At 49.9% G+C, this 23,347-nt stretch overlaps 1 protein-coding gene across 14 annotated transcripts in view; it reads right to left on the bottom strand.

Moving 5' to 3' along the window:
- P4HA2 (prolyl 4-hydroxylase subunit alpha 2) overlaps positions 1-23,347 on the bottom strand; it is a 40,463-nt gene that overhangs the window by 10,226 nt on the left and 6,890 nt on the right. For 9 of the 14 annotated variants that reach the window (XM_081233952.1, XM_081233954.1, XM_081233957.1 and 6 more), the window contains 11 exons: positions 21,163-21,262; positions 20,456-20,552; positions 20,016-20,167; positions 17,117-17,254; positions 13,394-13,633; positions 11,912-12,105; positions 10,952-11,128; positions 7,099-7,169; positions 6,763-6,862; positions 2,012-2,065; positions 1,397-1,462 (listed from right to left, as the gene is read on the bottom strand). In XM_081233952.1, coding sequence (XP_081090078.1) covers positions 1,397-1,462; positions 2,012-2,065; positions 6,763-6,862; positions 7,099-7,169; positions 10,952-11,128; positions 11,912-12,105; positions 13,394-13,633; positions 17,117-17,254; positions 20,016-20,167; positions 20,456-20,552; positions 21,163-21,262 — 1,389 coding nt within the window. Of the gene's footprint in view, positions 1-1,396; positions 1,463-1,510; positions 1,571-2,011; positions 2,066-6,762; positions 6,863-7,098; positions 7,170-10,951; positions 11,129-11,911; positions 12,106-13,393; positions 13,634-17,116; positions 17,255-20,015; positions 20,168-20,455; positions 20,553-21,162; positions 21,263-22,463; positions 22,553-23,347 lie in introns of all 14 variants that reach the window. The other 5 variants (XM_081233947.1, XM_081233958.1, XM_081233959.1 and 2 more) reach the window with 4 other exon arrangements.

Consider the following 23,347-nt stretch of genomic DNA (forward strand, 5'->3'; position numbering starts at 1 on the left):
AGGAGCCCCCTGCAGCTTCTAACACCATTTGTGGTCCCAACTATGGATTCTGTTTCTCTGGCTTGAGTAACGTGCAGCTCTAGTCAGACCTTCACCTTCCCAGAACAGCTACCTTCCCCAGGGCCAGCTAGGGCACTGTGTCTCCAGAGGGCCTGCTTTCTCCCACAGTAAAACCTCAAACTAAATGGAACACAATATCCACAGTAGCAAGGCTGCACTCATGCCCACAGAGCGTGCCTCAGCTCATGCCCAAAGTGCCACTTCTTTCTCATCTGTCTCTTACTTCAAGTTTTTTGCCTGTAATGTAATCAAATGTGGAGCTAAAATATTTCCACAGGACACATACCAGACAGACTGAAAGGCACCCAACAGACATGTGGTAAATGAATAAGATGAAAACCCCTGATGGCTTCCCACCAGAGTGGGGATCAAATCCAGGCTCTTTTCTAGAACCTGAAGGTCCTGGCAGTCTCACCAGCCTCTCCCTCTAGCCACCCCAGATTAATGCACTATCTCTGAGACCCACAACCCTTTATCTCTTTTTCCAACATCCCAATCTCCTTCCCTCTTTCAGGTCTCCACACATTCTCTTCTCTACCAGAAATCATGTTCCACCAACTAATTTCCACTCAATCTTCAAGTCTCAACCGACATGTTACTTCCCAAGGTAGGCCTTCTCTGAACCCCAACTCTGCACTACTTCTTCAAAGCACTTATCACTATGGTAACTAAACAATTACCTCTCCTATGTTTAAAAGTAAGTCTTTCATATTAGGACCGTAAGCCCAAGAGAGACCACAAATGTCCTGCTCACCAGCATGTTCACGGCAGTCCCCAGCACATAATAACCACATGATAAAAACTTAAACGAGACACCAAAGGGAAAAGTGGACACAGGCTTCTGTCTCTAAGTTACTTGACAGCTTCTATGCCTCTCTAGACCTGGCTCTCTCAGCAGAGGGGAGAGGAAACTGTTCCTTGTGTGAGAGGTAAACCCAACAGCCTGTAGCTGGAGTACAGGCAGCAGGTGGCAGGCAGGCAGGCAGGCCACTGAGCTCTGGGGAAACGAGGGCAGCTTCATCTAAGAGCACTTCCAAGCTACCTCCTCACTCTGCTGCCAAGCAGGGAACCCTCCAGGACACCCATCCCAGAAGTCCAGACTAGCTCTGGGCCATCAAATAGGAGCCAGGGATGTAAAAGTCACAGGGGTTGGGGGAAGCACACAAATGGGAACAAAGGGCAACTCTCTACTCCAGCCAAGGAGGGCGCTGAGGGCCAGAAGGGCCCAGCCATCAAGCAACAGCTTGTGGTATCAGCTCTGACAGGAGTGGATATAAGAGAGCACTCTGGACCCAGGCTCCCCTTAAGGCCCATACGCTGCACGCGTCATACTCACGTAGTTTAAGAACGTGGCCACACGATTCCCCGTCCCTAAACGCTTGAAAGCATCTTGCTCATCCTTCTATAAAATTAAGTGAGAGTAAACAGTGGGCCTGTACCCAATACTTACATAGTTAAGAAACGTCGCTAACCTATTTCCCTCCGTTTTGAGGCCGCTGTCAAAAGGTCGCTGCAATAGACAACAACTTTCACCCGAGTTTGCAACTGACTTCACCCGCCACCCACAGGACTGGGGCCAAAAAGGTCAAGGGAAAGTACTAAGTATGTGTTCCATATATTGGCCTGGACCAGGGGCCAAGGCTGCAAAGGAAACCCTGGCTAGGCATGGGGGAGAGGGGGCAGGAACAGCTTTCACAGAGACCTAGTGAGGTCCTCTGCTTTAGAGTCAGGGCAAAGAATGGCAGGCTTGGGCCAGGGGGACCACTCCTGACCTCAAAGGGGAAACAGCCAGGCTGCACTTGGCTCTGAACTTGGGCTTCTCCAGCAACAAAGAGGGGGCCCTGGTGAGGCAGGGGGGCCTGATGTGAAGGCCACAGTGCTCCTAAAAGCTCCAGCCTTCTCAAACCAGCTACAGCAGAGCCCTTGAAAGCACCTGTGATTTGGGCCTTACCCTAGAGAAGTCAAAGTGTGGCTCGTACTGTCCTCCCATTCCATAATTAGCAACCTGGTGGGAAATAACAGCATTGGACTTTGTTAGCAGCATGAACCACCCTGAAGCAGCCCATCTCCCTAGGTAACAACCAGATCCCCAAGAGCAGCCTCTCTAAGGAAGGTAACTATCCCCTGCCAGTATGGGCAGAACAAAAGCTGCAAACAGGTCTACAGCTGTGTCCAAGAGGAAGGGTGCAGCACAAATGTGGTTTCCCAAAAAGGAAAAGATGGGCAAGCTGCAGATGGCCACTGTGGAGAAGCTCCAGCCCTTCAGGGACACTTGGACAGCAGCAGAGGGAGCCCTCCTTGAGGCAGGCCCTGGCCTGGGCCCTGTTTATTTGGAAGATAATGAGATGGTAATCCAGATGAATGCCAACAACAAACTCAGGATTGGGGTGTTTTTTTTAATGCTAGTTTGGAAGCTACTCAGTGCCTGGCAGTGCTCCTGCCACCTCTGTCACCATGCCCCAGAAGCTCTTCTTGGTCAGGCTGAATAGGACAAACAAATCCCACTCCATCTCAGAGTGGTACACTGCACAGAATAATTCTGCATCCAAGTGAAGCAGCAGGGAATGGGCGGCTGGCTGCAGGGGGACCAAAATTGCTGCTCTATCTCAGTGCCGCCAGTGGGAGCCTGGACCTGGAATAAGGCCTGAGCCACCTCAGGTGCCACTAATTGGATTAGAAATCATAAATGCCTTTATGAACAGTTTATCAGCACAACAGAAGTCCTAAATCACAATGGTTATTTTAGCTTCAGTAGCTAGATGAGAGATGAAGTTCAAGACAAAATACAGAATCTGACATGAAAGCTGATGTACCAAATGGTACCACCAATGTCCATCTGGGAACACTTGGCTACTGTATCTTAATGAAACCATACACACCTTTGGAGTTCAACTATTAGTCCTCAGAAAATTGATTTTGTATATCCGTCTTGGCGATTCTAACAGTTGAAAGATGCTGCAAAACTGGCAATAATGGCGACCCATGGACACAAGGGAGAGAGAGGAAGGGTGAGCTTTACAAGAGAGAAAATCCTCCTCTTGGAGTAGAAAACAGTATTTAGTGAGTGTGATGAAATGTGGATTTTCGGCAGCATGATTTTTCAGTGTCCAAAAAAATAAAAATGTTGATATGAAGCATCAGAATCAGTGAGAAAATATGCTGTCATATACTGCTTTAGCCTTCAAGATTCCCACACCAGGGGCTTCCCTGGTGGTGCAGTGGTTAAGAATCCACCTGCCGATGCAGGGGCCACAGGTTTGAGCCCTGGTCGGGGAAGATCCCACATGCCATGGAGCAGCTAAGCCTGTGAGCCACAACTACTGAGCCCGCGCGCCTAGAGCCCATGCTCCGCAACAAGAGAAGCCACCGCAATGCGAAACCCGTGCACCGCAACGAAGAGTAGCCCCTGCTCACAGCAACTAGAGAAAAAGCCCGTGCCCAGCAACGAAGACCCAATGAGACCAAAAATACATAAATAAATTAATTTTTTTAATTAAAAAAAAAAGATTCCCACACCAAAAATAACTAGAAATCCTATCAACAGTGCAAGGAGGCCTAGTGCAAGGAGGTCAGCAGGTGACCCTAAGCCTGGAGGTTCATCTAAGGAGGGAAGTTCTACAGCAGTTGATGAAGTGACATTACAAATGCTTTTCCTTTGGATCCACTGTAGTCGATAACTTGAAGAAAATTTTAAACATGACTGTGATCAATTTGCCAGTGCACTCAGGAAAACTCAGTTGCTGCTTGTTGCTGGAGCAGCAGGGTATGACTGCATTTTCCAACACTCCCACTTGTTGGATGAAGTGCTTAAACTTTCACTACTTGGGGATAATGAAAGAAGCTGTATTGTTAACAGCTGGCTCATCTTTTAACAGTTTTGGGAATCACATTTGATCATGGTGCTAAAGCTATTGTACCTATACTATTTTAATACTGTCCCCAAATAGTACAAGTGTCACAGGAACTTCCGGATGTGCAGCCATCAGAATCACCATCTGGGAAAACTCCAGGCCACACACCCGTATCTTTAATAACAATCAAAACTGATTCCTGGGAGGAGGTATTCATTTGTTACAAAAGTAGAAGAATCAGTCCTTTGAAAAATGTGGGTATCTATGATACTGAGGTCAGAATGAAGGGGGAAAATGGTTAGAAATCACTTATTTGGTGAGGCTGAGACATCTAGTCGGAGGTGTCTTCTATCTTCAAGAATTCTGGCAATGTAGCATCTCTTCCACTCTTAGGCCCTCATCCAATTCAAAAGAAAGTCTCTTTTGCCCTTTCTTCCAAATACTACATCAACTACAGATGAAAGAATGTCAATAGATAGCATAAAAACCAGTTCCTTTCCAGAAGCCTGTAGGAACCCTGGTGAAAAGGCTGTTGCTGGTGCCTAGGCATGTATCACACTGCGTGGAATGTAGAATGAGCAGAGAGACAGGTACTGAAACCCAGGTTCCTATCCTCAGACCATGTAGGATCAAAGCTTTCAACAATGCTGGCTGGCAAAGAAAATGCCAAGACAGTTCCTAGAGAATGAAAGCAAACAAAAATGGTGTCTCAACCTCCTGGCAGCTGTGGTCTTCTTCCAGAAGAGCCCTGACCATAAAAGCCCCTCCACTGGGGCTTCCCTGGTGGCGCAGTGGTTGAGAGTCCGCCTGCCGATGCAGGGGACACGGGTTCATGCCCCGGTCCGGTAGGATCCCACATGCCGCAGAGAGGCTGGGCCCGTGAGCCATGGCCGCTGAGCCTGCACGTCCGGAGCCTGTGCTCCACAATGGGAGAGGCCACGACAGTGAGAGGCCCACATATCGAAAAATAAAAATAAAAATAAAAATAAAATAAGATAAAAGCCCCTTCACTGGAGTTGTGGCATTCAGATCCCATTCATCAATTGAGTTACAACATGACAAGATGTCAGTTAAGATGAAGCCAGGGGGGCTTCCCTGGTGGCGCAGTGGTTGAGAATCTGCCTGCCAATGCAGGGGACACGAGTTCGAGCCCTGGTCTGGGAAGATCCCACATGCCGCGGAGCAACTAAGCCCGCGAGCCACAACTACTGAGCCTGTGCGTCTGGAGCCTGTGCTCCACAACAAGAGAGGTCGCGACAGTGAGAGGCCCACGCACTGCGATGAAGAGTGGCCCCCACTTGCCACAACTAGAGAAAGCCCTCACACAGAAACGAAGACCCAACACAGCCAAAAATAAATAAATTAAAAAAAAAAAAAAAAAAGATGAAGCCAGGGTTGTGGCAGAGAAGCCAGTCCAAGCACGAAGCTGCTGTCTTCTGGGGTTGCATGTGAGATAGGGTTCAGAGAGTGCAGCCAGGAGAGCAACAGGCACAGGTCCTGCACGCTTTTTTCAGCCTCTTGGTCCAGGGTGCGGAATCAGCAACCAAGAAGAACATCATCCTCAGTAAGGGCCACAACAGTCCTAACACTGGCTCTGATATGCAGTGGTAGATGTCTTAACAACAACAACAAAGCTGCTCCAGGAAGATATGAATCACAACTACGCCAACAGGGATGCACCCAGGGCATGGAGAGCCCCCATCGCTCTTGAAATGGTGGCGTTCTCACACATAAGAGGAAAGTGGGAGATGTGGCAGAAGTCCTCTCTTGATGTGCTTGTCTGCAGAACTTACCTAAAAATTAGGCTTACAAACTCAACACTAAGTTGAGTGGAAATGAAAAAATTATATTAAAATTTCACAGGACTGTAAGATAATCAGCATGTTTTTAAAAACTCTGGTGGACTTCACATAAATTCGTAAGGATGACCTTCAATATTAGTTTTGGTTGCTGACATAGCTATGGTGGGGGGAGGGAAATGAGTGCTGATTTGAGTGCTGATTTGCTTGGATGTGTCCAGGCAAAAGTTCGAGAATCTTTTCCAAGTGATCTCAGTTCAATATTCTACTGAAGAGCCATGGGTGATCAGGTAAAGTGTGATTTCCTTAAATACACGGAAACTCTGGCCAAACAGACAGATCCAGGGGACTCAAGAAAAATGCCAGTGAAACTTCTCTAGCAGTGTCTCAGATCGTCATTTAACAGCAGAACCCAGAAGTTGGGATGTTCAGAAGGGAGTGTGGCCAGTACTGATTTGAACTCAACAGAACAGACAACACATTAGTAGGAGCTTTACCCCAAATTTTCAGCATGGTGCTACCATGTTTCTTCACAATCACCTCTGAAATAAAAAGCAGGAAGCCAGGGTCCCACGGGGGTACTTAGAAAGGAGCATTCCACCTTCACCGGCCAACCAGTCCAGACCTCTCAATGCTACCAATGTATTACAGAACACTTTACCTCCAAGTGCATTTGACTATGACTCAGAATCATGACCTATGAAGATATTTATAGCTCTTAGAGGTGTCCCTGAAACAACTTAGGATTTCAGCTTCTGTAGTCAGGAAGACATAAATGGGCCTGCCATGCCCACCAATGATCCCTAGCTCCTAGTATGATACTTGGGCACACAAAAGACATTCAGTTGACATTTGTTGAATGCTAACTGTTGAATGCCAGTGGACATACTTAATTCTGGCTTCCCAACACGAGGTCACTCCATACTCATAGCATCCTGCGGTCCTACAGTTTATTGGGCAAGCCTCCCTATGTCTGGCCCTGAGCACCCTGGAAGACCATCTAGCTAGAAATACTCCCTTCCCAACTCCAGGGTCCCAGGAACAAGCCGTACCTGCAACAATTCTGCAGTCTTTACTGTTAGGCCTGTGATGTGCTGCATCCGAAGATTCACCCGAGCCACAACAGGGTCATCCTCCTCCTCCAGCCAGGAGCTAAGCCAAAACAAGAGGGAGAGAAAGGAAGGTGGGGAAGGCAGATTTAGATGAGGTTCTGCACTCTCTCCCCAGCGTCAGGGCCAGCACTAACAGGCAGCACAGGGTGAGTGCTCCATGTAGGGGAGGTGCCAGCAGGGAGGACAAGCCAAGCCACCCTCCCTTCAGTAGGAACTGGGAGGCCCAGGAGTTGGGGCTTGAGCAGCCACCCCGCCACCACCATCACCTTTGCTAACCTTTTGGAAACTCTGTAGCTGGCTACAGTGAGAACACCTGTCTTGGGATCACGAACAGTGGCTCGTGCAAGCTGGAAGGCAGGAAGAAAGGGCAGACTTATTCTTTGCCTTGAATATTTTCTTGGAGAGACTGGGACCTGATCTGCCAATCAGGCCACTGCGGGAAGGAGCTCTGCAGTCAGTGGCTCTAGCCAAGGCCCCATGATCCTGCAAGCCAGGCCAGGGCAGTGGTCTGGGGCCTCCAAATTCCTGCTCTATCAGACCCTGGCCACTACCCTGCTTGGCTGCTGCCTGCCCCTGCTCCCTCCCAGGTCCGTGCTGTCTGCAGAATTATGCCTATGGAGTCTGCTTTGTCCATCTGCCCATCTGCCTGGACAGCCCCTTTCTCACCAGGCCCACCCACCACACCTTCCTGCACCTGGCTGCTCCTACCACATTCAGACTGTGCTGCCATCCCTGAGCCTCAATCTTGCATGCTCCTCTCAACGTGGTCAACTACACTGTCCTTCTGAACCTCAGCGGCCTTCTCTGCCCAGAAACCTACCCAAACACTCTCCTACTGCACCAGCCCACGCTGGCCTCCCACTGCTGCCAAGGAACCAAAAAAGAAGGCACAGTTTTCACTACCTTGGGAGGCCTGCAAGGTCAGATGATAGAATAGGAAAGGAATCTACAAGGTGCAATAAGTAAACTGCTGCCTGGAAGCCACCTCCACATACTCGCGCGCACACACACACACACACTCACCTACCTCATATCCCCCCAGTCTCCACAGACTGGTGCAGTGATACTCCCAGGAAGGACCTGCTGCCTGGAGCCAGCCCCCAGTGCTTCGGCTGTGGACTGTCCTAATGAGTGCTTACTATGTGCCTGGCATTGCTGGGTGACCAAGACATGACCCCTGCCCTCATACACCTCAGTCAAGTGGGGAAGGCTGAAAACTAGCTGGGTAATCACAGCACAGCATGGTAGGTGCTGGGAGAGGGGAAGCTCAATGTCTGTAGGAGCTCAGTCTACAGGGTCAAGAATGGTTTCCTACACGGGGGACCACCTAGCTGAGATTTGAAGGGTAAGTAGGAGTTAGCCAGGTGGGAGAACATTACAGGAACAGGGAAAGAACAGTGATGCAGAGGCCCAGAGGTGAAAATGGATGTGGCACTATGACTGTGGGTTAGAACTCAGAGCAAAGACATGAGAATAGGCTGAGGAGGCAAGTGGGGGTTGGGCTGGATGCAACCTATGACCAATGAGAAGCAGGGAAGGCTTTTTGCAGGGGAGGGACACCACAATCTGAATGTAAGAAGGATCACTGTGGAGACATCATGGAGGGTTGGCTAAGGAGGCGTCAAAGCAGGAAGAAGGAGGCCAGTGAGGATGTAAGGGAGAGGTCAGGGCAAGAGGTGGCAGAAGGGATGGAGGGGGTTGATGGACAAGAAGACTGGCCAGGAGGTGAGATCAACCAACCTGGACACGAGCTGCTGCAGCGCATTCTGGTAAGATGGCACTGCACCCAGAGCAGAGAGCTTCCCTGAGATCGTATCTACAGTTCTTTCCTGATGACAACTGCAGCTGCAGCTAGACCCCATCCAAACATGTGAGCTGCAGCACTGGCCGGACACCCACAGGGAGGCTCTGGGCAGCTGGGGCTCTGCTCCCAGGGATAGACAGGGCTATTTTGAAAGCAGACCAGAGACCCACAGGCAGCTGCCAGGCATTCCCCAGAGGACAAGTTAAGCTCATGGGCCCTACTTCAAAGCCAGCAAAGCATCTGTCCCTCACAGGCTCCGGAAAGGAGAGGTCAGCTTGTAATAGCCAACATGTTTGGCTCTTCACATGGCTTCTGTTCAAAGACAAGTTTTCCCAACACGCTCCTCCCTGCCCACACTGCCCAGCCACACCCATGTGCACACATGCACCCAACATCAACACACACACACAGAGAGAGGTTTTAGTGCTTTGGTCAGAGAGACAAGGGAGAACTCTCTCAGGAGGTTATGGCACAACAGTGCCTCTCTCACCTGACAGCCAAGAAAGCAGTTTTCTTTCCTGGAGGAATCTGGAGCTGGTCCAGGGAATGGAAGCGGGGGGGCAGGGGGGGTCCCTGGTCCCCATTCTCCACACACACTGGCTAGACCCTCCCTCAGTGACATCAATGACACTAAGAACTGACTCTGAGCCGGAGATGTCCTAGTATCTCAAGCCAAGGTTGTTCCAAGATACAGTCCAGGGCCTAGGATAGGAGCCTATTTTAGATCTCTCCCGGAGTGCTGGGCCTCCTGGCCTCTGCAGTTCTATTAGGAGCAGAGCAGTAGAGGAGCTCCAGCTAAATCCTCCCTTCTGATCACCAGCGATAGAGGAAGGATGGGGATATGGCAGGAAGTAGTTCTCTTTGAAAGATGTCAAAAAGGAGAAAATCTTTCATGAACTAGAAATAGAAGAATAATTTTATAACATGATGAATATATACAAAACCAACAGCCAACTGCCTACTTAGCAATGAAATACCAAAAGAATTTCCATGAAATTCAGGAACAAGACAAAGATTCCTATTGTAAAAATGCTCTAGAAGCTCTGGGCAGTTCAAGAAGACAACAAAAACAAAAGAACTGTAACTATTAGGATAGAGAAAACAAAATTTTTCTTATTTGCAGATGCTAATACTATCTGGACAACCCAAGATAATTAGCTAAAAACCAAATGAAGAATAAGTGAGTTCAACAAGTAGCTGTGGTCTGCACCACGTCTGTTTCCTTGCAGGTAAAATGAAGATGATGACAGAGCCTGCTAAGTAGACATAGCAGTTAACATACGTTAGGGACTTAGAACAGGGCCTGCCGGGACTTCCCTGGTGGTGCAGTGGTTAAGAATCCGCCTGCCAAGGCAGGGGACACGGGTTTGAGCCCTGGTCCAGGAAGATCCCACATGCCGTGGAGCAACTAAGCCTGTGCACCACAACTACTGACCCTGTGCTCTAGAGCCCGTGAGCCACAACTACTGAGCCCACTCGCCTAGAGCCCGTGCTCCACAGCAAGAGAAGCCACTGCAATGAGAAGACCGTGCACCGCAAAAGAGTAGACCCCGCTCACCACAACTAGAGAAAGCCCACACACAGCAACGAAGACCCAACACAGCAAAAATAAAATAAATAAATTTACCAAAAAAAAAAAAAAAATCCCCAGGGCCTGCCACACTTCACAACTCAGTAAACATTAGCTATTACTATGAAATATATTTTTACAATCAATAGTTTAGTATATAATAGTAAACTAATTTAATAATGTAACCAGTAAAAACATAATGATGAAAGAAACAGTTTTTTGTGAAGTTACAATAACAAAAAAAAAAAACACTGCCTAGGAATAAATTTAACAAGAAAAGTGCAGGGCTTAGGTGAAGAAAAATTTTAAAGATATGAATAAATAGAGAGACCCAGAGTGCTCTTGGATGAGAAGACTCAATACTGTAGAGATGTTCGTGCTCCTCCAAGTCAATCACTTCTTTGCAATCCTGATCAGGAGACCCACAGGACCCAGCCTGGCAGTGCCCCAAGGCATAACTTCCTAAAAACTAGCCAACACACCAGCCCCCAACACGGTGAGGTGACACCTCTCACTGTGGGCTTGCCCTGCTTCCAGTGTGCCCTTCTATCACAGCCCTTGTCTGTCCATACTGGTTCCTCAATTTTCTTTCCCCACTGGACTATGAACCCTCAAGGTCAAATTGAGTCTGTAGTACCTTAGTACCCGACAGTGGACTCATGCAAGACATAAGCAAAGGCCAGCCGGGTAAGCAACTAAACTGCCCCATGGTACCAGGAGTGAGTGGCCCAAGAAGGAACTGCAGAGACACCTACTTTGGGTTTTGCAATTTCCTTGATCCTCTCGATTTCCTCGTCAGACATGACACCGTAGTACCTGACGATGTGCGGACTGTCCCACTCATCCTCCTCTTTGAAAGGGGCGATGAGCAGCTGTGGCGTCCCGTTGCCATGGTGGTACCTACAGAAAAGCCTCTTCTGCCTTCGGGGTGTCTGGGGAGCACAGAGCAACAAGCCCTGAACTGAGTGAGTCCTAACCCTCAGTCCCAGGCTAGCTGGCTGCAGACACTGGCCTCACACCCCATGTCCAGCAGCCGCTCCCTCCCGCCTCACCAGAGAAGAAAACAAAAGCCCCTCAGTTTGACAGGCATGAAATGATACCCCACAAATCATGCAATGTTTCTTCCCTCCCAAGAATACCTTATGTTAACAAGTCCTGTAGCAGGGTGTAATCCCTGGCCCCTCTCACAGAGATGTGAGTAGGTCAGGAGGGCTAGGGCCAGGGAGAAGTCTTTCTAGACAGAGGAGCCAGTGGGAGCCAAGCAGACATGGGCATGGAGAAGACTGAGAGACTGTCTCACACCTGAGCCTCCTTGAGGAAGCACTGGGGTCCAAGGGCTCTCAAAGGCCAGTGGTACCCCATACCAAGCTCTAGCAACTGCCTTGTCTTTGCTAGAGATCATGACTTCTGGGGGGGCCCAAGACACATCCACACTCATGGCTTTCTTCAGAATAGTGAGTCAAGCAGAAGCTGCCCTGTTGGGGTGGGGAGGGGAGCTCAGTTATAACTCAGAGGATTGAAACTCTGCCTGGGACCTCAGGGAAGACAAGTCTCCTGTCCTATACCTCAGAGCACACCCACATGTCAGCCTCAGCAGATGCTACCAAGAACTGAGAAAACTACCTACAGACAGAGGAACATCTTCCTCAGATCTGCCTGTCCAGAGCCAAAGTCTAGGCCCACAGCCTCGGCCCTGACCCATCCATGTGTCTCACCAGTTTGACACCCTCCCCACGACAGAGGCTCTCGTAGATATCCCTCTCGGGCAGGTAGTCCACAGGCCTCTCATATATGCCTTCCTGGGGTGCTAGCTCAGCTTCTGTGTGATTCAATAACATCTTTTCTCTTTCTTCCTCCAACAACCGTTCAAAGTAGCGCAGATTCCCTCCAGCTCGTTCATGGCTCGGGTCTAGAAAAAGCAAAGAAGAAGAAGCAAAAGGAAACCACAAACATCTGTTAGGTCATTTAGAGAAGTTATTCTGTAAGTGGTTTTCTCTCCCAGCAGCTCACTCGCACGCAGCATTCTGCCTTCCACAGCACCTAAGCAGGGTTCGCTGGTCGTAGAGGAAAGGCCAACAGAGGTTCTCCCTACTCTGGTCAGAGATGAGAAAGGAGCAACAAGAGGGGGGCGCGGGGGACGCTTAGCCACCGATGCGGCTCTCCTCCAGAACTCCCTGGAAGTCCCAAGGACACAGGTCCAGAGAAGCAGGCCAGAGTTCTGCCTCCTCCTCCCCACTTGGCTGTGTGCTAGTTACAGCCGTCCCCTAGAGTACATCCACTACTGGTGACCACATCACATGCTGGCCACAGCTAGAAGGCAGGCTGAAACACCGGTGGCAAGAAGGGCCACATGACACTCCCACAGCTTTGTCCTGTGGGCCTCAAAACAAGAAGGAGCAAGCTCGGCAGGATTACTGTGCTACCCCTCAGATGAGGAAACTGTGGCCCAAAGATGTTAGAGATTAAGGTTAGGTTATTCAGAAAAGGAATCCAGGTGTCCTGACTCCCTGTACAAGGCTCTTACTAACACGACAGAGTCCAAAAAAGCTCTCTTCCCACATCCATCTTACAGACATTCACACTAGCTGGTCTCAGACCCAAAGCCCATGAAAAGGAGCAGCGAAAGGAAGTCTTTGCTGGTCTGTGAAATCTCAGACTATGATAGCCCATATATTAGTAAGAGGTGGAACAAATGGGTTCTTAAGACACAGCACTTTTGATCCCCTTCAGTCTAACCCCACAGGACAACTGAAATCACCAAAGCCATGGAAAGTCCACCAGTTAGACCTCAGGCCTCTAACACGTCAGGTCACTGTCACTGCAGCAACCCTGAAATACAGCTTGCCTCTCGAGCTATTCCTGACGTAGTATAGGCTCCACCCTACATAGCAGCAGATGCACTACAGCACTGGATTCCTATTTAGAAATGGACTAGGAATCCATGTGTAGGGCCACGGGTGCCATAGGCCTGAGTGTATCCATCAGTGATTGGGCAAGGGCTAAGGCCAGAACTACAGTGGGTAAAGAGCTAGCTGGCAGCTGGGCTGGGCCTGAAAGCAGCAAAGCATTAGTCAGTGGCTAGGCGGCAGGTCAGACTGGCTCAGTTCCTGGAGAGCAGTCAGGTAGTGGCCAGCAGGGTGACCAGTTCCCCTGCTACCTCCCCCTCTGCATCTGACCTTCCCCTAGAACCTCCTTACCAAGGGAGAGCAGTCGACGGGTGAGCACCAGGGCACGGTGCAGGTCACCCAACTGGAAGACGGCATAGCTCAGATAGTCCAGCACCTGGGCCTTGGATGTGGTGGCCTCCTCCCCTGCATCGAGCTGCTTCAGCACCTGTTCCATCCAGAGCACTGTGTGGTAATAGTCTCCTTCATTGTAGGCCGAGCGGCCCATCCCAAAGCAGTCGTCCACACTCAGCACAGCCTGGTACTTGGTTCCTGCAGCAGGTGAGGCAAATAGTCAGGCTCAAAGAGCCTCTGGGTTAGGGAGAAAGACTCCCCCATTGAGGGAGCCTGGGTCCCTGGGTGGGAGGCATCATCCCAGCAGAGCCCCACCAGGATTTCAGACCACACACCTCCAAGGGCCATTAGTACGGAAAGCACAGCCAAGGCTGGCCCTGCCTCGGGCTGGGGTGCACAGCCTATCTCCTAACCTCAGACTCCCCAAGTGGGAAGGGTCCTTTGTTACGGAAGAGCCGAGGAAGCCCAAGGAATAGTGTTCAGGAGAGTATAAAGGTCCTGTGAGCCACACGGCAGATGTCTATGAGGCAGCTGGCCATTTGAGACTGGAAGTCAGAAAAATAAGTTAAATATATAAAAAAAAAGAACTTAGGTGGCAGGTAAAGCCATGGATGAAGATAATCGCTTCCAGAAATAGTGTCAGGAAAGAGTAGAGAAGGTGGCTGAGGCCAGGGCCCCAGAGACCACCTATACAGCAAGGACAGAGTGAATAACACTGAGAAAGAAACAGAAGGAGCAGGAGTGATGTGACGGATGCCAAGGGAGACCAAGAGATAACACTGCAGTGCCAGCTTTGACCACTAGGTGGTGGGGCCCTTGGTGAAGATCAATTAAGCAGGTCCTGTGACCACAGGTCATCTGCTGTTGACTCAGCACTGGAAAGTGACCATGAAGAGAGTTTCAAGTCAAAAAGGAGATGTGGTGTGTAAGCTATGGGGAGATGCAGGGTTTAGGCTGTGACCCTCCCTGGAAAGCAAGGGAGTTTCCCTACAACCCCATCAAGAGCAGTCTAGGCATGGCTGACAAGGAAGAGTTGCCTCAGAGCAGGCTCTTGATGCCTGATGTCCAAGATGTACAGGATGAAACCCCTGCTGCAATGTGTTGGCTGCTTCAGAGACCAAGCATTGCTCGCCATGATGGCTCAGGAACAGACAATGTGGGACAGGAAAATGGGGAGAGTAAACACAAGACAGAGTTAGTAGGCAGACCACAGATTGGGGTAGGGAGGTCCTTGAGTGCCTGTTCACTCTCCACGTACCTCCACAGATCTCTGGCTCTGTAGGCCAAGGAACTGAACACTGATGGAGGCAGTATAACACAGCTGAGTGAGCTGGACAAAATAGGGTCTGTGTGGGCCTAACTATGGCACCCCACAACTGTGTGACTATGGACAAGTTACATAGCCCCTCTGATTCTTAGTCCCTTATCTCTAAATAGAGATAATACCATCAGTTTTAGAGGACTTGCGCCAAGAATTCAACAAGGCGACATATGAAAATGTCTCCTATGATTCCCCAGAGTAGTAATAATCAGTAGCTATTATCAACATGTCTCACAGATACCAAGAATGTCAAGAATGGCTCCCAGACACTCAGCATCCTTCCCAGAAGCCAACTTGAAAGTCTGCTCCCTAGACAGTGCTCCCTGGAGAATGCCAGCAGAGCTGAGGGCTGAAGGGCAATCACACGTGATGAAACCCAGCTGAAGGGGGTAAAGGTATTCCTGCAGAGGTTGTGGGATGAACAAAGAAGCTGAGCAGTGGCAAATCTTAGTACAACAGACAAGGAAGCCAGGGAGATGGTGCCACACAGGACCACAAAGACCACACATTAAGAGGAATTTGGTTTAGCCCTAAAAGTTAAGCATTGTGATCAGGAACACATGTAAAAAGATATGTGCTTAAGACGACATGGAGGATGATTTTAAGGAGTGAGCTGGAGGTATACAATAAATTAGAATAATATTTTAATAATCCAGTTGAGAAAGAAGTGACCATGAGGCTGGAGTCAGGGCCTCCAAGTACACAAGACATTGTAGGGAGGTAGAATCCAGAGCAGCCAGTGGATGGAGTGCTTTTTGCTGACGTAAGGAGGAAGGACAGTAGATGATTCAAAAAGGGATGAGGATTTCAGTTTGGGACACGTGAATTTTAAGGAGCCCATGGAACATCCAAGTAGAGATGTCCCACAGCCATTTGCCTGCACTGGTTGAAAGCTCAGGAGACAAGCCTTGACAGGGAACACAGATCCGCATGTCATCCATGTACAGGAGATACCTCAAGTGATGGAAATGGCTGGGCTCACTTGGAGAAGGTGCTTAGGGAGACACTAGGTAGGGATGGCATCCTGGGGAACAACTGCTGTCCACCCCTCATTTCCCCTCCAGGATATGCATGGGTCTGTTAAGTGAATGTAAAAGGTCAATGCCTGGCTCTCTCTTCCCAACAACCATTCTCACAGCTACAGGGTGAAAAGATCCTGCAGGTGCCCCAAGCCATCTTCTCTCTCTGGCCTCATGGCCTGGCTTGGTCCAAAACCTGACTGAGTGAGGATTAAGGAGAAGTCTACACTCCTTCCTGTTAGCTCACTGGACTCCTCAGTACCAAGGCTCCAGGCCCTGACCAGCCGGCAACACAGTGCATCCCTCCCCTTCACCGTGATTCCCTCTGCTGTGCCTCCTACAGGGTCCCCACGGGTGAGGTGGCATCCAAGGTCTAATGGAGTCTAACTGAATCCCTGGGTTTACTGGCCTTTAAGAGCCACCAAACCCCAACACGTCTTCTTATAAACATACTGAGGCAGACAACCGAATTGAAAAGGGGCCTATAAAAAAATGAGAGAGAGAGGAGCCAAAAGAGAAACAGCCAAGATCAGTGCCCCAGAATTCAAAGGAGGGGAGACTATCAGGAAGAATGGGGCAATCAGTGTGCCAAATGCTGCTGAAAAGCTAAAGAACATTCTGCCTGAAACCTGTCTACTGGCTTTACCAGCCAAGTGGCCACTGGTGACCTTGCAGGGGCAGGATTGGCCAATGGGGGGGGGAAAGACGCCAGACTTTGTGTGTTCAGGAGGACATAGGAACCAAGGAAGTAGAGAAAGAGTGTGGATGACTCTCCAGCTGCCTAGCCAGGAGGGAGAAGAGATCAGTCAGCAGCAGAGACTCAAAAGGGCCTTGGATCCTGAGGGAGGGGTTTGTTAGATGAGCGAGAACAGAGCATGTGTGTGAGCTCAGGGGGAAGAGTCCAGAGAGGTGGACACAGAATGAACAGGGGCAGAGACTGTAACTGAGGGCACACAGGACATGGGGCAATGAATCCAGAGATCAGTCTTAGGCAAGATGAAATCGGAGGGTGGGGAATAGAAGTGGGTGTGGATGCAGACCTGAGTGGTGCCCTGGAGACAGAGACCAAGGAGGTCCTGAGCAGCAACCTCGGCATTCTCTGAGCTGAGAGAGGACAGGCCTGGGCTAATACTGGAGGGAGGTGGTGGGGCAGGGGGTGAGGGGAGACAGCTGTCATGGGAATAGAGGACTGACAACAACTGGAAACCCAAGAAAGAACTACAGCCAGAGGTCGTGGTGAGCCTGAGCATAGAGACCATGAGTCAGCAGTGGCTCCATCCTTGTCCATACACCACAGCAGACACACAGGCTGGACAGGCTTTGCATGGAGTGGTGAGTTACCTGGAAGCTCCCCTTTGGAAATTGTGTCTGGGTCCAGTTTGTATGTGTCCTGAAGTCTCATCAAGGCCTTGGCGGCTCCTGTTTCATCTTCATCAGTGGGAAAGAACTGTCGCTGCACTGACAGGTTGGCAATAAAGCCTTCCAAAGGAGAGAGTGAGAACAAAAGGTTACCCTCATCCAGGGATAGAATTCCACCTGGAACCAGACAGGCACCCACCGGAGGGTCTCTGGCTAGTGCAATCTCCCTGCCCCTTCCCTCAAAGGCTGTTTCCCCTTCCTCCAGGAGGCCCTCCTTGATGGCTCCAGTCCAGGGAGACCTCCCCTTTCTCACTCCTCACTGTACCAAGTGCCTGTGCTGCTCATTTGGAACTGAAGAGAAAGGCCCCCTAACACTAATTAACACGTGGGAATCTGAGAGTCTTGGCGTGGAGATAGAAGGAAAAGAGGACAGTGAGGGTAACTGACAGGGACACAGGAAAGGACTCAGGGAGGACGTGCTGACCACTCAGTGGAAAACAAATCACATGGAAAACCTTGATCCAGGATTATTAGCCTGGCCAGGTAATCACAGACTCCTAGCCTACATCTCAGGTTGAACAGCCCAAGGGACAGAAGTGGTCAACTCAGAGAGCCCAGCTGGCCACTCATTACTGACCACTGGCCCTTATCATCCAGAAAGGTAATGATGACAGTCCTGGAGGTGTCTGGTGCTGTCCCCACGCCAAGATTAGGGACTTGAGAATCATCTGACCAAGGTCAGTATTGAGGTGGGGCTGCACAAGCCCGGCATGGTTCCCCTGAGAGACCACACTGGGCCTTGCTCTGCTTACTAGGGCACTCCTACCACTCAGACCCACAATGAGCTCAGGGCATGAGTTCCCCAATTGTGGTGCTCAAGACCACAGCCTGGAGCCTGGGAGAGCCCCTGAGCACAGAAGCACCCAAGGAAGCTGTCTGGGGACTCCAAGCCCTAGTTGTAAAGCAAGATATACACCTCCTGCAATCTCAGGACTCCAGGTGGAGGCCAGGCCCTCCCATGCTGATTCAGAGGCTTCAGTTGTGCTCCTAAGATGAGAATTAGTAGGGGAAGTCCAAGGCCATTTCTTCTCTGGCCTCTTCCCCAGAGCAGCAGGACCCATAGCCACCTACTCTCACAATCTCAGGCTCCAACACCCACTTCTAGCCCTGCCCGGGAACTCAGGGACCAAGATGCTGCAACCCTGTCTTCCTCATGGCTGCATGGTCAGGGACTCTATGAGTTTACAATCCAGGGGAAAAAAATGCTTCCAGAAAAAGCCACATTGTTAGCATGTCTCCCTGCCTCCCCCTCTCCCCATTTCATGGGAAAGAACTCTTCAAGAAAGAGGTGAACACAACGTATTGCTCTCTGGGGCTGTCCTGTCTCCCTCCGGGTAATTATAAGGTTTTCCAGAGGAACCAGATGTTGACGGTGGGGGATGGGTATGAAGAACAAGGCTTGAGAACAGAAGATCATATGGGCAGGCTTATTCTCCGGCACTGCAGGCAGGCCAGCCAGTTCTGAGCTACAGGCTCAGGCTGGGAGGCAGGGTCTGGGAAAGGCAGCCGTGGCTTCTGGAGGCAGTGAGCTCACTGGGCACAGCTCCGCCCGGCTGAACTCACCAATCCCTGCCCTGAGGCCACCCTGCTCCCAGCCAAGCCCAGCCCAGTCTGGCCATAAGGGCTAAAAGGCCTCAGCCCCAAGAGACGACGATGAGTCTGAAGTTAATCAGCACTTCCAACTCAGGGAGAAGAGAAAGTGGGTCCAGGGGGGCTGGGCTCAAGGCTGGAATCAGAAGGGCCCACCTCCAGGCCTGCCCCACCACCTCCTGCTAAGAGGAAAATATCAGAGCATAGAAAGTACTACCATAGTAAAAGACTAAGCACAGTTAAAGCTTTAAATAAGTTCATACTGTAACCTGCAAATCCCACTTATAGGAATTTATCATAAGAAAATAATCAGAGATGGGCATAAAGATATGTGTAAGATTGCTGATAATCTGGAAACAATTCCACATCCACTGACCTGACCAGTTTTACACTACACCAGTATGACATATTACTGTCCAGCCATTAAAACCATGTTGCAGAAGGACATTTAAAGGACATATAGAGAAGCTGAAAATTTCAGGAAAACAGTATATGCTTATGTCACAAATCTGCCAACAGATAATGTTTTCTTTCTAAAAGATATGAATGGGAATGAATTTAGATGAGGCCCGTGCTCCCCAGCTTGCACTGGTCCCACCACTTAGCCCACTTGTCTTACTTTTGTTAATTCATTTGGTCCCTCGAAGCAAGTAAGTTTGCATTCCACGATATATATGTATGATTCCATTTTTTTAAATGTATATACATGTGTAAAAAGACTAGAATTTTAACAGTGATTATCACTAAGCAATTGGATTAAGAACTGTAATTTTCTTATATGATTGTTTTTGTGTTTTCCAACGTTTCTATAAATATGTATTACTAAAGTGTAATTAGAAAAAAGCCACTACCAAAAAAAAAAAGGGACCCAAAAACACTAGGAAAAGACAAGAACTGATTTTTTTTTTTTTTTTGACCACGTAGCACAGCATGCAGGATCTTAGTTCCTGACCAGGGATCAAACCCGTGCCCCCTGCAGTGGAAGCTCGGAGTTCTAACCACTGGACCACTAGGGAATCCCCAAGAACTGATTATTATAACATATTAAAAGCAAGGACAGACAACTGCCAGGTCCCCACAGAGATGACAGCCACCGGACTGGCAGGCTGCATGTTCACACACTGCACGTGCACACCAACACCCCGACCCAGGACAGTCTCAGAACCACACTCCCCAGGTGCCAGCACACAGACATAATGGCTCACCCAACCACCTGCTCACTGTTCCTCACCTGCAGCTGAGTTCTGCAGGACAAGGTCCTCCAGCGCAGGCCAGTCTGTGTTTAGTCGCTTCACCAGTTTATAGGCATTCACAGGGTGGGACAGGTAGCCTTCAGGGTCAGCAGCTGACTTGCTGGTCAGGGCTTCCATTTTGTTGGCCCAGCTGTGGAACCAGAGAAAAAGGAAGGTTAACACATGGATCTTGACCTATGGTAATTTTCCTGGTAAGATTCAGGGGGTCTCTATTTAAAAAATAAAGGAAAAAGCAGTGAGTCCTTAGCCCACATACTTAGCTACTCTGGGGGACTGGCATGAAGTAACCTCCAGGCCAGCCCCACATCGCCCCCTCAAGGGCTTCCTCTTATGGGCGCCCAGGATGGGTTCCAGGGGCGGGGGGGCAGGGGAGGAGGGCTGGCTCAGGGTGGGTGTGGGGATTTAGGACATTAGACACCTCTTAATCTTAGAGAGCTTGGCTTCCTCCACCAAGATGTACTCCTTCAGGGACAGCACCAGGTCCTTCTCTGCATAAATCAGGTCTGTCATGTGCCCTGCAAGGGAGAGAAAAAAGGGCCAGTAAGAAATGGATGAGGGACATCCAGCTCCCAAATTTGAGGCACAAAACATCAGCACAGAGGCAAGCCCCCTGGGCCAAGTGCATATCAACTCTCTTGGGATCATGGGGACCTAGAGTTAAAGGAGGCCTAGACATTCGTATGGTCCTGGACCCCAGCTTCAGGAAGAGAGAGGCAGAGTCTCCAAGGGAATGTTAAGTGCACTGAGGACACCTTAAAGAAGGAACCCCAAATCTCATTCTCCCACTGCCACCCAGTTGGGTCATGTTACTGGGACATAGACATCCTGGGGGCTTCTCTGCTCAGAACTACTCTCTAGTCCAGGAGAAAGTTGGTCAGAAATGCCAGGCAGCCCAGGAGCAGCCTGCACTACCCAAGGTGGAGGCTCAGCTGAGACAGCTGGCTCCCAGGAAGGACATCCAGGTCATCAGGGCTCAGAGAGGGAAACAGCAGCTCTCCCCAGATCTAGTCAAAACCAGTGGATGAGGCCATCCCACCCTGAATGAGAACAGGCCTCAGGCAGTGACATCCCCTGGCACATGAGCCAAGGATTGCTCAGGTAGACAACAGTCCTGTTGGCACATACCAATAGAAGTAAAGAATTCAGCCTGCACACGGCCCAGGACACCAAACCAGGCCACCAGCAACATGGATACCCAGAGTTTCATGGTCACAGAGGGCAGTGTCTGCAAGGCATTCAGTGATAGTAGTCATTAGATCAACAATGGTAAAAAGCAACTTAGGTAAGGATACACATACACATATGCACATATATACACACATTCAAACATGCCAAAATCTTGACCTAACACACAGAAGCCAGGGAAGATATTCAGGACCACCAGTGGAAAGATGCCAGGGTATAGAACCAGAGATGTATGCTTAATTCTGTCCCCTGCTCTGGGAGGCCAAGTGCCCTTGGGAGAGGCTCTGCCTCTAGACTTCTGGTAACCACTGACAACACGGGAAGGCTGAATGGAGGTGGGGGCCATGGACGACAGTCACCTCTGGGTCTAACAGTCTGTCAGTTCAAGATTCTGGCCCAGACCTCTTCTCTGTTTCTGTCTTTCCTTCCAACACAGGTGTGAGGACAGTGCCAGGTGCTGAGGACCCAGATGTAACACACAGTCCCTGCCCACAAGAAGACTGAAAGTACAGGAGAGACAATGACAGAAAGAGAACTTGACACAATATGCCCCAGGGGACCCACACCCAAAATAAGGTGTACAACAGATGGTGAGCCAGAAGAGAAATCAGATTGCTCCCTGCTGGTCTGCACCTGGCCACAGTTAGAGCAGACTGGGCAGACACTGCTCTTCCTGTAGTGAGCTCCTTGGGAGACACTGTCATCATGGAGAATCACCATTCACAAATATTTACTAAAGACCCACATATGCCAGGCACTGAGCTACGCACTCGGGATACAAAAATGAATCAGCCACACAGGGCCAAAACCTTAGGCCAGGCTGGGTTGCTGACATGAGTAAGAGGCCAGCTGCTGTCTTCTCATCAGCCTAGAAATAGCGAGACCCAGCTCTGAAGGCAGCAGGCACACCATGGGGCAAGCCCCACTGGCAGTGGACCCAAGTACACAATGGAGGCTCTGGACATCATCTCCAAGCTCAGCCATGCAGCCTGGAGCATGCTGAAGGAACAGCACCCACGTAAGCCCCAGCTCTGTCAGTCCCTCCTCTTCCTGCTCTACTTCAGCCAAGCCCCACTGGAAATTTACTGACAGAAAACAAGGAATATAAAGGAAATACAAATGCTTTCTCTCCAAAATGTAAGCCTTATCTGACAGAATTCTAAGTCTGAGCTGACTAACGCCAGCTCAGCAGTTTTTTGCCTGCGATGATTAGATGCACAGTCACTCCCACCATTCCTCACCTCACCCTTTCAGAAGAAATTCCAATCCACTGTGGTTCCAGATTAGGCTCAGAGAAGCCCAACCACGACCCCCACCCTCAAACGGGTTCCTATATGAGGAAGAGGAGAGAATAAGTGAGTGTCCCCATTTGTTCATCCCTTGCCAAATGTCTGCAGAGCTGACATCATGCCCATCAATACCCTAGGTGTCAGGGCCCCAAAGATACACAGAACAAGATTCTTCAGCCCACAGCCTACTGCAGGGTAGGGAGTATGGGCTAAGGGATCCATTATAAAGTTAGGGCAGCAGATGAAAGCAAGTCACCGAGAAGAGGTGAGACGGCCCAGCCTAGTCCCAAGGTAAAGCCCAGATCCCCCTTTTGCCAGCCACAAATCTGCTCCCAGGCCTCAGCATACCACATCTCCACCCTGGGATTCCAGAAGGCCTCTCTTCTTGCTTACATAAGACCCATTCACAGGGTTAGGGTCTGCTCCTTGTACTTCAAGAGGCTTCATCAGCTCAGGAGAACACCTTCTGTATGTGTGTAGGGAGGGAACAGTAAAAACCCAGAGCCAGGAGGCTGTATCTGTGGACAATGAGGATTCAGCCAACTACCCATCAGGCTGGGATGATGGGAGAGCAGTGCCCAGGCAGGAGACCAGACCAAGCACAGTTGGAAGTTGGGGGGCACCAGCGTTTGTCCCCTGTTCCATCACCAGTTGCAGTGGCATGCCCATTCAGAGATCAGGTAACAAATTTAAGGGAGGGAGAAGCCTCTCTGTTCCTTTCAAGTCACCCTGGTGATACTGCCCATGGTTCATGCCTTACAGCACTCAGGAAAAAGCAGCCAAGTTCCTTCATTACATGAATACCAGCTGTCATTTCTCTGGAATGTGCTATCTGG

This window comes from Mesoplodon bidens (genome assembly GCF_964165515.1).
Source record: "Mesoplodon bidens genome assembly, chromosome: 4".
Lineage (NCBI taxonomy): Eukaryota > Metazoa > Chordata > Mammalia > Artiodactyla > Ziphiidae > Mesoplodon > Mesoplodon bidens.